The sequence below is a fragment of the Somniosus microcephalus genome, chromosome 2, assembly GCF_052327205.1.
Source record: "Somniosus microcephalus isolate GS21.2 chromosome 2, FLI_Smic_1.0, whole genome shotgun sequence".
NCBI lineage: Eukaryota > Metazoa > Chordata > Chondrichthyes > Squaliformes > Somniosidae > Somniosus > Somniosus microcephalus.
This window is the reverse complement of record NC_140988.1, coordinates 41,156,926-41,170,019: the sequence shown is the minus strand read 5'-3', so window position 1 is coordinate 41,170,019 and position 13,094 is coordinate 41,156,926. Positions and strand designations below refer to the sequence as shown.

General features: G+C 50.0%; 1 protein-coding gene across 2 annotated transcripts in view; it reads left to right on the top strand.

Moving 5' to 3' along the window:
* Positions 1-9,197, top strand: part of maml3 (mastermind-like transcriptional coactivator 3) — a 486,074-nt gene extending 476,877 nt beyond the window's left edge. For both annotated transcript variants that reach the window (XM_086008652.1, XM_086008663.1), the window contains one exon: positions 8,001-9,197. In XM_086008652.1, coding sequence (XP_085864778.1) covers positions 8,001-8,980 — 980 coding nt within the window. In that variant the 3' untranslated portion in view covers positions 8,981-9,197. The remainder of the gene's footprint in view (positions 1-8,000) is intronic.
* Positions 9,198-13,094: the final 3,897 nt, after the last annotated feature.

Sequence of the window (13,094 nt, the reverse complement as noted above, 5' to 3'; positions counted from 1 at the left end):
ACCTAAATAATATTCGGGTTTACTTTTTCCATTCTGTTAACTATTTTACATATCTCCATAAGACCACTTCTCAGATGCCTCCTTGCCAGGCTGAAAAGCCCAAGTTTCTCAAGTCTTCCCTCATAACTCAGTCTTTTGACACTTGGAATCAGCCTGATAGCTCTTCCCTGCATTGCACTTGAATGTCTCCCTTGTGTCTCGGCAATCAGAATTGGATGCATTACTCAAGGAGCAGTCGGAGCAGAACACTGTACAGTTTGGTCACACTTCCTCTGACTGTTTTGCCTGTGTAGTTAAACATCTTATGTAGTTAAACATCCCATCACTTTGTTGTCTGCTGCTCTGCATTGTCTGGATTAAATTTCATGTGCCATTTTTCTGCCCGCTTATATATTTTCTGAGCTGCCTCCTCTACATTCCACTGCTCCTCCGAGTTTGCTATCATTTTAAAATGCGATCATTTTGCTTTAAGTTTCTGAATCCAGGTCATTTATTTAAATCGGAAGCAGCAGTGGTCCCAACGTCAAGCCCTAGGCCATCCCCCTCTGTGATCGCCGTCGCTTCGCCGCTGACCGCATATACCGGGCTGTAGGAACGGAGGTTCCTAACGAAAAGACTGAGTTCGACTCAGGCAATCAAAACAACAAACTTTAATGGAACAAAACAGGTTTTAACTAGAAACTGCTGGAATACATCGAATACAGGTCTGCTCTCTGTGAAGGCTCCACGAGGACTGCTCCTCTGGTCTGAAGGCTGATGTCATGACGTCATCACATTCTTCCCACCATTGGGGAATCACGTGACGAACGGCATGACGTCATCACGTTGAAACCGCGCTGTAAAGGTAACTAGACATAGTACAGTTAGACAGTGTAATTAAAGGTACAGACACAGGCTGTAACTACATTGCTGTTAAAGGAATTATGTACAACCACTCTGAGTCCTTTGGTGGCTCCGCCACATGCGCCCCCCCGAAGTGTCTTTAACAGAAAAAGTGAGACGAGGAGGAGGTCTGACGAGTCTGTCTGATCGACTGCGATAACCTGGCAGAGGAAGTTGATGACCGGTGGTCGAGCTGGCAGGTGACTGTGGCTGAGCTGGTGCGGCGGGTGTAGTCGAACTGGCGGGCGGCTGTGGTTGAACCAGCATGGCGGCTGCGGGCGGACGGCCACGTTTCGGTGGCTGAGCGATGACGACTGGGCTATCCAAGTCCAGATGAGCCGGCTTCAAGCGGTCCACCGAAATGTGATCCGGCTTCCCTCCGACGTCGACCGCAAAGGACTTGTCTCCTGGTTCGATGACACGGAAGGGACCAGTGTAAGGAGGCTTGAGCGGGTCCCGGTGAGCGTCATGACGGATGAAGACGTACTCGGCACTCTTCAGCTCAACCGGCACGTGGCAGCTCTGTAGGCTGTGGTTGGATGTAGGCACCGGGACGAAACACTTGGCCGCTTCCTGGTGGCTGACGAGCTGCTGGGAGGCGACCGTGGCTCCGCGGGAGAAGGGAGGAAATCACCAGGAACTCAGAGCGGCTGGCCGTAAACCAGCTCTGCTGAAGAAAATTGCAGGTCGTCCGTGGGCACCGTGCGAAGACCCAATGGAGCCTGTCCACCCATCCCGCACCTTGAAGACTGGCCCGTAAGGAGGCTTTAAGCGACCTGTGGAATCGTTCGCACAGGCCGTTCGCCTGTGGATGATAGGCGGTGGTGCGATGAAGTTTGGCGCCGAGCCCCTGAGCTACAGCGTTCCAAAGCTCCGAGATAAATTGCGGCCCATGATCGGAGGAGATGTCTGCCGGCACCCCGAAACGAGCCACCCAACAGGAGATGAACGCTCTAGCGACGTCCGCCGAAGTGGTGGAAACCAAAGGAATTGCCTCTGGCCACCTGGTGGTGCGGTCCACCATGGTGAGGAGATGAGTAAAACCACGGGAAGGTGGCAGTGGTCCCCACAAGGTCCACATGTACGTGGTCGAAACGACGCTCCGGAACAACGAACGGGGCCACTGGTGCTTTGACATGCCGTTGGACCTTGGCCTTCTGGCAGACCACGCAGGTGTTGGCCCAGTCCCGGACATCCAGGTGCATACCCTTCCAGATGAATTTCGTCGACATAAGACATTGTGAAGCCCGCATACCAGGGTGCGACAATCCGTGTATTACATCGAAAACCTTCCGGCGCCACGCGGTTGGCGCAATAGGTCGGGGAACGCCCATGGAGACATCGCAAAGGAGCGTGGTGCCCGCGGCCTGGAAGCTGACGTCGGCCGGTTGGAAACTCGACAGGACAGTTCTGTATGATTGAACCTCTGGGTCCGAAATCTGATCCTCAGCCATGCGAGCGTAGTCAATTCCAAGATGGACCGCGTGGACCGTCGCGCGGGAGAGGCAATCTGCCACCAGGTTGTCTTTACTAGACACGTTGAATGTCCGTAATGAATTCCGAAATGAAAGTCAGGTGATGTTGCTGACGAGCTGACCACGGTTCGGTGGTCTTTGACATAGCGAAAGTCAGCTGCTTGTGGTCGACAAAAGCCATGAAGGGATGTCCTTCTAACAAAAACCTGAAATGGCGGATGGCCAGAAAAAGGGTCAGCAACTCCCGATCAAAGGTGCTGTATTTCCTTTCATTTTTTCTCAGCTGCCGGCTGAAAAACGCCAGCGGTTGCCACGTGCCATTGACCCATTGCTCCTGTACGGCACCTATGGCGTAGTCGGACGCATCTGTAGTAAGGGCGATGGTGGCGCCTGGAAGAGGGTGTGCCAACATGGTTGCATCAGCCAAGGCGCTCTTGGTGTTCCTGAATGCCTGGTCCATCTCGGCCGTCCAGCCGATTGGGTCCTTACCGGACTTGCCCTTGAGGGCCTCGTACAAAGGCTGCATAAGCAGAGCCGCCTTGGGGACGAATCGGTGGTAGAAATTCACCATCCCAAGGAACTCTTGGAGGGCCCTGACGGTCTGCGGGTGCGGGAAAGAAGTAACAGCCTCCACCTTCGTCGCCAGGGGGACGGCGCCATCCGAGGTGATGCGGTGTCCCAAAAAATCGATGCTTTGCAGGCCAAACTGGCACTGGGCCGGGTTGATGATTAACCCATGCTGGCTAAGGCGTGTGAAAAGAGTACGCAGATGACCGAGGTGCTCTTCCTTGCTAGCACTAGTGATGAGGATGTCATCGAGATAAACGAAAATGAAAGGCAGGTCTCGGAGCACAGAGTCCATTAGTCGCTGGAAAGCTTGTGCTGCGTTCTTTAGACCCAACGGCATTCGTAGGAACTCAAAAAGCCCGAACGGTGTGATAACAGCGGTTTTTGGAACGTCCTGCGGATGAACGGGCACCTGGTGATACCCGCGGACGAGGTCGACTTTTGAGAAGGTGGAATTTCCCGCCAAATGGGCCGAAAAATCTTGGATATGCGGGATCAGGTACCGATCAGGTGTAGTGGCGTCGTTCAGGCGTCTGTAGTCGCCGCATGGCCGCCAGCCGCCACCAGGTTTCGGCACGATGTGGAGAGGCGAAGACCAGGGACTATTTGATCATCGAATAATTCCCAGGTGCTCATTGTATCAAACTCCGCCTTCGCAGCCGTGAGCTTGCCGGGTTCCAGCCTTCGAGTCCGTGCATAAACCGGGGAGCCCGTCGTGGTGATATGGTGCTCCACACCATGCTTCGTGACCGACGAAGAGAAGGTGGGCCTGGTCAGCTCCGGGTACTCCCCAAGGAGACGAGTGAATTCATCTGGCGCTGGGTACGTGCAGGCAACAGACCACGACACGGCGGTGCTGCGGTGGCAGGGGATCGAGTGGAAAGTGGCTGTGTTGATCAACTGGCAGTGCCGGACATCGACGAGGAACCCGTTTGCACACAGAAAATCCGCCCCTAGGATGGCCTGCGAGACCTTGGCCGAGACGAACTCCCAGCAGAAGCGCTGGCCGCCGAAGCACAGTTGGACCCGCCGCTTCCCGAAGGTACGAATAGCCGCGCCATTAGCTGCCTCGAGGGAAAGGCCGTGGCCCCCAGTTTGGAGATCAAGCCTCGACGCAGGCAATATACTACACTGCGAACCGGTATCACAAAGAAAACGGCAACCCGATAGGGAGTCTGTAATGTGAAGAAGCTTCCCAGAAGATCCGATGGACATTGCAGTCGCGGTGCGCCATTTGGTGGTTAGACTTGCTTGTTGGAGATAGTCATTGCCTGGCACTTCTGTGGTGCAAATGTTACCTGCCACTTATCAGCCCAAGCCTGAATGTTGCATGCGGGCATGGACTGCTTCATTATCTGAGGAGTTGTGAATGGCGCTGAACACTGTGCAGTCATCAGCGAACATCCCCATTTCTGACCTTATGATGGAGGGAAGGTTATTGATGAAGCAGCTGAATATAGTTGGGCCTAGGACACTTCCCTGAGGAACTCCTGCAGCGATGTCCTTGGGCTGTGATGATTGACCTTCAACCACCACAACCATCTTCCTTTGTGCTAGGTCTGACTCCAGCCAGTGGAGAGTTTTCCCCCCCGATTCCCATTGACTTCAGTTTTACTAGGGCTCCTTGATGCCATACTCGGTCAAATGCTGCCTTGATGTCAAGGGCAGTCACTCTCACCTCACCTCTGGAATTCAGCTCCTTTGTCCATGTTTGGACCAAGGCTGTAATGAGGTCAAGAGCCGAGTGGACTTGGCGGAACCCAAACTGGACATCAGTGAGCAGGTTATTAATGAGTAAGTGCTGCTTGATAGCATTGTCGATGACACTTTGCTGATGATTGAGAGCAGACTGATGGGGCAGTAATTGGCCGGATTGGATTTGTCCTGCTTTTTGTGGACAGGACATAGCTGGGCAGTTTTCCACATTGTCGGATAGATGCCAGTGTTGTAGCTGTACTGGAACAGCTTGGCTAGCGGCACGGCTAGTTCTGGAGCACAAGTCTTCAGCACGATAGCCGGGATGTTGTCAGGGCCCATAGATGTCAAAGAGATTGTTCAGGCAGGATCTTCCCCTTCTGGATCCATTCTGACTGCTAATAACTAAATTTACTCCTGAAAATCAATTTCCATGCTTCATTTTTGACATACTAACTCATTCTTTTCAATTAAAAATTAATAAGAAGGTGCCTCAGAATCATCATCCCATCATTTACCTTTCCACGATCTTGGGTGTTGAATATTTTATTTCGGTGCTTTCAGGGGTTGAATTGAGTTATTGGCATTGCTGTGTATAAAGTGGGACTAATGTTTTTCTAATTTTCTTCTCTACTCTGAAGATGCTGACTTATCCTGGGGTATAGCCCCATGAGCTGTAGCTGCCCTCCAGTATCTCACTCAAGTGGTTATTCAACATGTGGGCCTAGACCATGAGTGTCAACATGACTATTCAACTGTGGAGCACCTCACAGCTGAACTCTATTCTGCCCTCAACCAACATCTGCACCTGTAAACATTTTAGCACAAGTCAATAGAGAGTAGGGAATGTGGCTGATTTTTTTCCCTCCCTAGTGTAGGGGCATTGAGGTCAATTGTAGCACCTAGGGGCTGCCTCAGTTGAGATCAACTGACTGAGCACAGATTCAGAATTGAACCTGGGGCTTTCGGTCTGTATGACTGAGTAGCACACCAGGTGGTGCACTTAACCACTAAGCATGAGGCAGTGCACAATACATGTTTAAAGGTCAAAGCAATTCATTCACCCTCCGGTGCATTCACCAGCGTAGATTCACCAGAATGACACCAGGAATGAGAAACGATAGTTATGAGAAGAGACTTGAAGTATTGGTACTATTTCTGTTGGAGCAGAGAAGGCTATGAGCAAGTTTAATTCATGTTTTTTTAAATTATGAAGAGTTTTGAGGGGTGAATAGGGGAACACTACAGTGATGGGGAGGTCATCAATTTAAGATTCTCATTAAAAGAATGAGGTGAGCGATTAGGAAAAATCACTAAGCAGAGAGTTTTGGATCATTGAATGCTTTGCTACAGGAAGTAGTTAAGGCATCTTTTAAAGGAAGAGTCGATAAACATTTGAAGCGGAGGAAGATGCAGAGATATGGAAAGATTGCCTACACTGACTTTGTTGTGCAAATTGAGTTTGCTGCCCTTGCCTGACAACTGGTCAATGTAGGCAATATTACCCCCTGGGAGTGCTTTAGGGGGAAGGAGGAGCTCATGTTGCGTGATCCTTCATGAAGGGGCCTCAGACTACCCAGGAGAGTGGGTGCTTGTGTTCTGTGAGTCCCCTGACCACAAACTACTGGGTACTTCCCCAGTTCCAGGTGGAGGCCAAACAGGTTTTCCTTACTTTTATTTGAATAAAATACCAAGTCACTTTATATAGATATCTGTCCATAAGCGACACTTAATTCAATCCTAATATGGTGATTAAAAATAATGGGGGAGAAATTGAGTATAGCCCCGTTTGGGGCGCCAGCCTCGCCAGGGCGCTAAAAGTAGCGCCCCGGAAACATTCGCGCCCCTGCACCGGAAATTGAGTTGTTGCGCCCCAAAGGGAAGCGCGGCGCTACTGGAGGTGCCCCGCATCCCTCTTGGGGCGCTGCGAGTGAATATCGTGGCGCTACGTGCCGCAGCGCCACATGCTGCGGCATGTCGCACTGCGGTATTGCAGGCCTGCCTCCCCTTCTTAAAGGGGAGGGGCCTTGTGCAGCGCGATCTGGGGCCCAGCTGGGCCCCCGAGGATCGGGAGTGCAGGCAAAAGAGCCCGGCACCGAGGAGAAGTGCCGGGCTCTTGGAGCGCAGCCAGCACTCCGTGGGGGGTTCAGGAGGCCGGGGACGGGAGTGCAGGCAGGTGCTGGCAGGCGGCCAACAACAAAAATGGCTGCCCCGCACCTCGCCTTTAATTTGCGCCTCCCCGGCCGCAGGTAGGCCCCCCTGAACCCGTCGGACATAGCGTCCGGCGGTAAATCAGGGGGCGCTGCCAAATATTGCGGCCAGGGCATCAGCGGGGCGCTGCGCACACCGATGACGTCATCGGCAGCGGCGCAGCGCTAACGGTTAGTACCACCACTAACGTCCCGTGGAATTTAGCAGGAGGCGTGGGCAGTGCCGCACCCGGGCACCAGTTGGCTTGCGACCCACTTAGCGCCCTCTTACGGTGCTAACGGGTGGCGCAACCTACTGAATTTCTCCCCCAATGTATTTTTAGGAACCTGTATTCAAAGTCTTTGTTTGTGGGACAGGGGTGGCAGGCACAGTAATTCTCAACTAATGGCTATGTAGAATGACAATAGCACAGAGTCTTGGGGCCCTGAACACTCTACCATGGAGCAGTAGGCAGGGGGTTTACTATTGTGATTCTCCACTAAGTAAGTTTCCAATCTTAGCTGGGGTGGGGAGTAATGGATGCCAAGCATAGGCCAGGTGTTTCCTTGTAAAGAAGGAGAGGTGCCTAGGAGTCACTGCAAGGTGGTCTTACAAACATCCAGAAATAGGTTGTCCGCTGTTCCTCAGACGGGAGCTGATGTGAGGCACAAGATTACCTCAGTGATGGGGTGGGGGGAATAAATAAGTTACCTTTTTAAAATCTAAAGTTAATTGGTTGCAATAGTTTCTCTGGTGGCTTCATGAGGAAATGCACTGCGTGCTGTAGCACTAAAGCAAACCGAAGATAAAGGTCCCAGGTTCAAACCCTGATCAGTGCTGAGTTGGCTGATCTCAGCTAATGTGGTGATGAGAGCTCAGACCAGTTCGAGTAATTGGGTGGAAAGGCTGGACCGACATCCACAAAGTCAAATTGCATGCCAATACTCGCATTCTAGACTCGTGTGAAGAATTCCCACTTAACCAAGGTACAAGAGGACTATATCATAGCATGACATACTTCAGTTACAATTTAGATTTTAATGGAACTGAACTCACTATGTGAAATACTTGATGCCAATACTGCAATCATGTAAGGCAGCAAAATAATCTGATCACAGACTAAATGTCATTTTAAAATGGTCAGTTACAATGTAGTAAAATGCAACTTGTTTTATCTCTTTTTCATTGTAGGTACTGCCCAGGAGTTGGCAGCTGCACGGAACCAGGCTCTCCAGAATGCGAGAAGTCCCAGAATGATGACCCAGAATCCAGGCATGATACAGATGACACCAGTCCAGAATTCTGGCACGATACCTGCCACCACCGGTCAGTCAGAGATTGGCATGGTGCCCTACAGCAACGCCCAGAACAGCCAACAAGGAATGTACAGTATCAGTCCAGGCATGAACCAAATTCTTCAGCATTCAAACCAAAGTAATGCGAGCATGGCACGTAACGTTAGCCAGATGCAGAAACAGCCTATTGCAGGACAAGGGGTTGGAATGGTAGCTGGTTATGGACAAAACCTACTTGGAAACCCTGTGTTAGCCCAACAACAACAACAACAACAAGTAAAAGGACCAGTAGGGCAGACAATGCCCAAGGCTCAAGTTCAAAGACTACAGCTAATCGGAAGCTCTGGCACACCAGCTCAAAGCTGGCAGCAACACAGTTTGCAGAGCTTGCCCAATAGAACTCAGGCTAACAGTGAGTTAAGTCCATTCAACAACAAATCAGCTTATCCAATGCAACCTGGTCAACACAAGATGGCCAAGCAACATTTTTCCCAGGCAATGGGTCAGCCAGTTCTTGACACTGCTGGTACAGTTGGAGGACAAATGATGCCTCATTTTGCAGGACAGCCAAGGACCAACCAGCCTAGACAAATAGTTATGTCTGGCATGACCCAGACAATCCACAATATGACTGGTTTTAACCAGGCCACAGGCCAACAGTTGACAGCAGGTTGCTATGCACAAAGCAACCCAGGTCAAGGGTATCATACAAGAACCGCAAGTCAGGACTTATCCTTCAATTACGTCAGCCAATCAGGCGCTGGTTCCTTCTCTAATTTATCAGACAGTGTAGATCTGATGGACTCTCTAATCAAAAGTGGATCGACGGAAGGCTGGATGCAAGAGTTTGATGAAATATTTGGTAACCAACAGTAGATGGGTGCAAATGGGTTTTTAATTATTAAAAAGCTGTTAAATTAAGGCTTCCTCTAAATAAAAGTGTTTAGGGACCAAGTAAAGTAGGCCTAGTTTTGTAGTTGCACTGCTGTTGCATTACGGTGCTGATGTACATGTAGATGTGATACAAACTGTAATGGTTTCATGTAAATAGGTTTTTATATAAGTCCAAATATAAGGCTTACCATTGGGTCTACTTCCTGTAAAGAATGGCTCTTTGTTTAACAAAACATTGAAGTATTTTTATTTCATTTTACAGTTTTCAATTCATCAACAAAGCAATGATATTGCACTTCAGACAATGTCTTACTAATTATTTGTACTGTAAACTCTAAACAGATGTGTTCATTGAATACAATTTTTTTCTAGATTTCATTTTTACTCTGTACCTTAAGCAGTGCTTGGAACCTGAGCTCAGTTCTTTTTAAACCTGTACAGAATCCTCAACTGTGTAAAAGTGTGATGTTGAATAACAGTTTTTTTTGGGGGGGGCGGGGAGGTTGTGGGGGGCGGGGGGGGGAGAATGTTATGTCAATGAATCATGAGATCTTATTAAAAAAGAACTTTAATGTGAACTTTCACTAGTGGGGGTTTCGTTTCTCCAGCGACGATGTCAAGTGTACAATACTACAAGGATGCTGGATTGTAAGCTGCTATCTACTTAAGCAGGATTCTTTCCCTCCCTCCTGTCCCTGCCCCCAGGTAGATGTTTCAAAAGCAGCCATGGTTTCCACTCCCAGGTGCTACCCCGCTGGAAAGTGTGTGGGTGTCTGATGAGGATAGGATCAGTCTCCGCTGTGGTGCCTCAGCTAGTCTGCTGCCACCCACTGTCTAGGCTCACAGAGAAAGAAAGGCCACTTAGCTATCAGAGAGGTGGTATAGGATCTATACTTGGCCCCCTCCTATTTCTCATCTACATGCTGTCCCTCGGCGACATCATCCGAAAACACAGCGTCAGGTTCCACTTTCGCTGACGACACCCAGCTGTAAGTCACCGTCGCCCCACCCGACCCCTCCACTGTCTCTGATTTGTCAGACTGCTTGTCCGACATCCAGTACTGGATGAGCAGAGATTTCCTACAAGTAAATACTGGGAAGACCGAAGTCATTGTCTTCGGTCCCTGCTGCAAACTCCGTTCCCGAGCCACCGACTCCATCCCGCTCCATGGCAATTGTTTGAGGCTGAATCGGACTGTTTGTAACCTTGGTGTCGTATTTGACTCCGAGATGAGCTTCCGACCACATATCTGTTCCATCACCAAGACTGCTTACTTCCACCTCTGTAACATTGCCCCCAACTCCACCCCTGCCTCAGCTCACCTGCTGCTGAAACCCTCCTCCATGCCTTTGTTACCTCTAGACTTGACTATTCCACTGCACACCTGGCCGGCCTCCCATCTTCCACCCGACAGAGACTTGAGCTCATCCAAAACGCTGCTGCCCGTGTCCTAGCTCGCACCAAGTCCCGTTCACCCATCACACCTGGGCTCTCTTGGCTCCAGGTCCGGCAACGCATCAATTTTAAAAGTCTCATCCTTGTTTTTGAATCTCTCCATGGCCTTTCCCCTCCCTATCTCTGTAACCTCCTCCAGCCCTAAAAACCTTTGAGATCTCTGCTCTCCTCCAATTCTGGCCTCGTGCGCATCCCCAATCTTAATCGCTCCACCATTGGCAGCCGTGCCTTCAGCTGCACAGGCCCTAATCTGTGGAATTCCCTCCGTAAACCCCTCCACCTCTCCTTTAAGACACTCCTTAAAACCTGCCACTTTGACCAAACTTTTGGTCATTTGCCCTAATATCTCCTTAAGTGGCTCGATGTCAAATTCTGTTTGATAACGCTCCTGTGAAGCGCCTTGCGGCGTTTTACTATGTTAAAGGCGCTATATAAATGCAAGTTTTTGTTGTTCTAAATTTATATCCATTTCGTTACCAAAAGTGTGTTCAGCCTTGACCATTAATTTATTTGGATAGTGTTGGAATGTTCAGGTTTAATGTGTTCTCTGACTTACAGTGCATTGCTGTAAATGTGTAACTGATTTTCCACAATTGTATTCAACGGCCAGTGCTGGCCTATACACTAAAGTGCTTGAAAAGTACATTGTAATGTAAAACATTAATTTAGAAAACTACTGATGTTGTATTTTCAGCAGCAGCATAGCTGAGGATTGGTGTTGCACAGTGCTTTTGTATTGGGTATATTTTTATTAGTTGCCTCCCTGTTGTTACACTTGAAGCAATCTAGATGTCCTATTCTATGTATTTCAGCAATTGCAGCTATTGAGATAGAGACGAATTTGGAAAGGAAAACAATTGGCCATATTGAAATAACATCTTTCAGATCAATGAATAAGGATAATTTTAATTTACTTGTCAGAAAAGAGGTGACTGTAAAAATGAAGAGAATTTTTAAAAGGTTATAAACTGGAGTAGTTTACTTTCATTTGTTGTTGCACTTGGTAACGTGCTAGTGATGCTAACTCCCAACGTGCTGGACTCGCGAGGACGGTGGCAACAACAAACCAGATTCAACAAGGAGGGCAGCCAGGAAAATCCAGTAAAGCAACGGGTTTATGAGTAAAGTATCGGCGCAGCTGAGATATACCAGGGGGAACCTGGTGCCCATGGAATCACAGCCCCAGTGTGAGCTGGTGTCTTCAGGAGAGAAAAGGAGCCATTTGGAGAAGAAAAGAAATATGATAAATAATTTTAATATTTTATTAAGAAAATGAGATTTTGCCAAATTAAAATGGTAACCCAAGGTGAAAATAGTAAAACTCCAGTTATATTCGACTGGTCAGTGCATTAAACAACAACAGGGAAAGGGATGGCCCCGGGTCAATTCCACCACCCCATCGAGCTCCTACTCTCAGCTGTGCTGCTCTGGCGAGGTATTAACTGGAGGCTAGACAACTCCCCACAGTGGGTGGGAAGAAGAAAAGCACAGATGTCCCCCTGAAATTCCGGTGGGCTGCAATAGTAGAAGTCAGGCAGATTACCCACAGGGGGCCCATAATGTGGAGTGGATTCTGGATCCACTAGATTTCTGCTCCATGTAAAATATAGTCCAAATCCCAGAGAGGCGGAATTGCCCATGCTCCCTCCTTCCCTAGGTCAAAGCACTGCTTTGGAGTGAGGGAGGGAATTCTGTGGCATTTGCAGGCTCCCCTAGGAATTCTGCCCAGTGGGCCACCAATAGGCCGAGGACTGGCATAAGTCTCACACCTGGCTTTAATAAGGCCCCAGAGAAGATCACTTAAAAAGTAATCGATCCCCAAGGGGATTAATTGCCTTATAGTGTCCAAACATTACTTTGCTGCATTGTTAGGGATATATTGTACCCCCACTCAAAGCAGCAGGTTCATCCTCTCACTTTCCAGCACTTCCTCAGAGTAGGTGTTTTCATTGCATCCCTGCCGTCACAGACTGCCCACCCTGAGTATTAAAATGACCCTAACCCCAGGATTTGGGACAGGGTCAATGGCTTTGAGTTGGCAGCTGGAAATCCAACTCACCCACACAACTAATGGTGGGGCACGGACCACTGAATCGCAGGGCCTGAGGAAGCAATTTGGGGGGAAAAATTCGGTTGCTTTGCGCCTCCTGTTAGTGCCCTAAGAGGGCGCTAACAGGACACAAAGCAACTAGCGCCCGGGCACGGCACCGCCAATGCCTCCCACGAAATTCAGCGGGAGGTTAGTGGTGGCGGTAACCGTTAGTGCCCCTCGGCGCTGCACCGCCAGCGATGATGTCTTCGCCATGCACAGCGCTCCGCTCGCGTCCCGGCCCCGACCTTTGGTAGCGCTATGTCCAACGGGGTCAGGGGGGCCGGGGCGGCGCTAATTAAAGGCGAGGTGACGGGCAGCCATTTTTGTTGCTGGCCTAGCGCCAGCACCTGCCCCCGTTGCCGTCCCCGGTCTCCTCTGCAGCCCACCCACCGCGGCTTGCCAGCTGTGCTCTTCTCTTGATTGCCGGGCTCTTGTGCCGGCACTCCGATCACTGGTGGCCCAGCTGGGCCCCGGGTCGCGCTGCGCAAGGCCCCTCCCCTTTAAGAAGGGGAGGAAGGCCTGCAGTACCACGGTGCGATGTGCCGCAG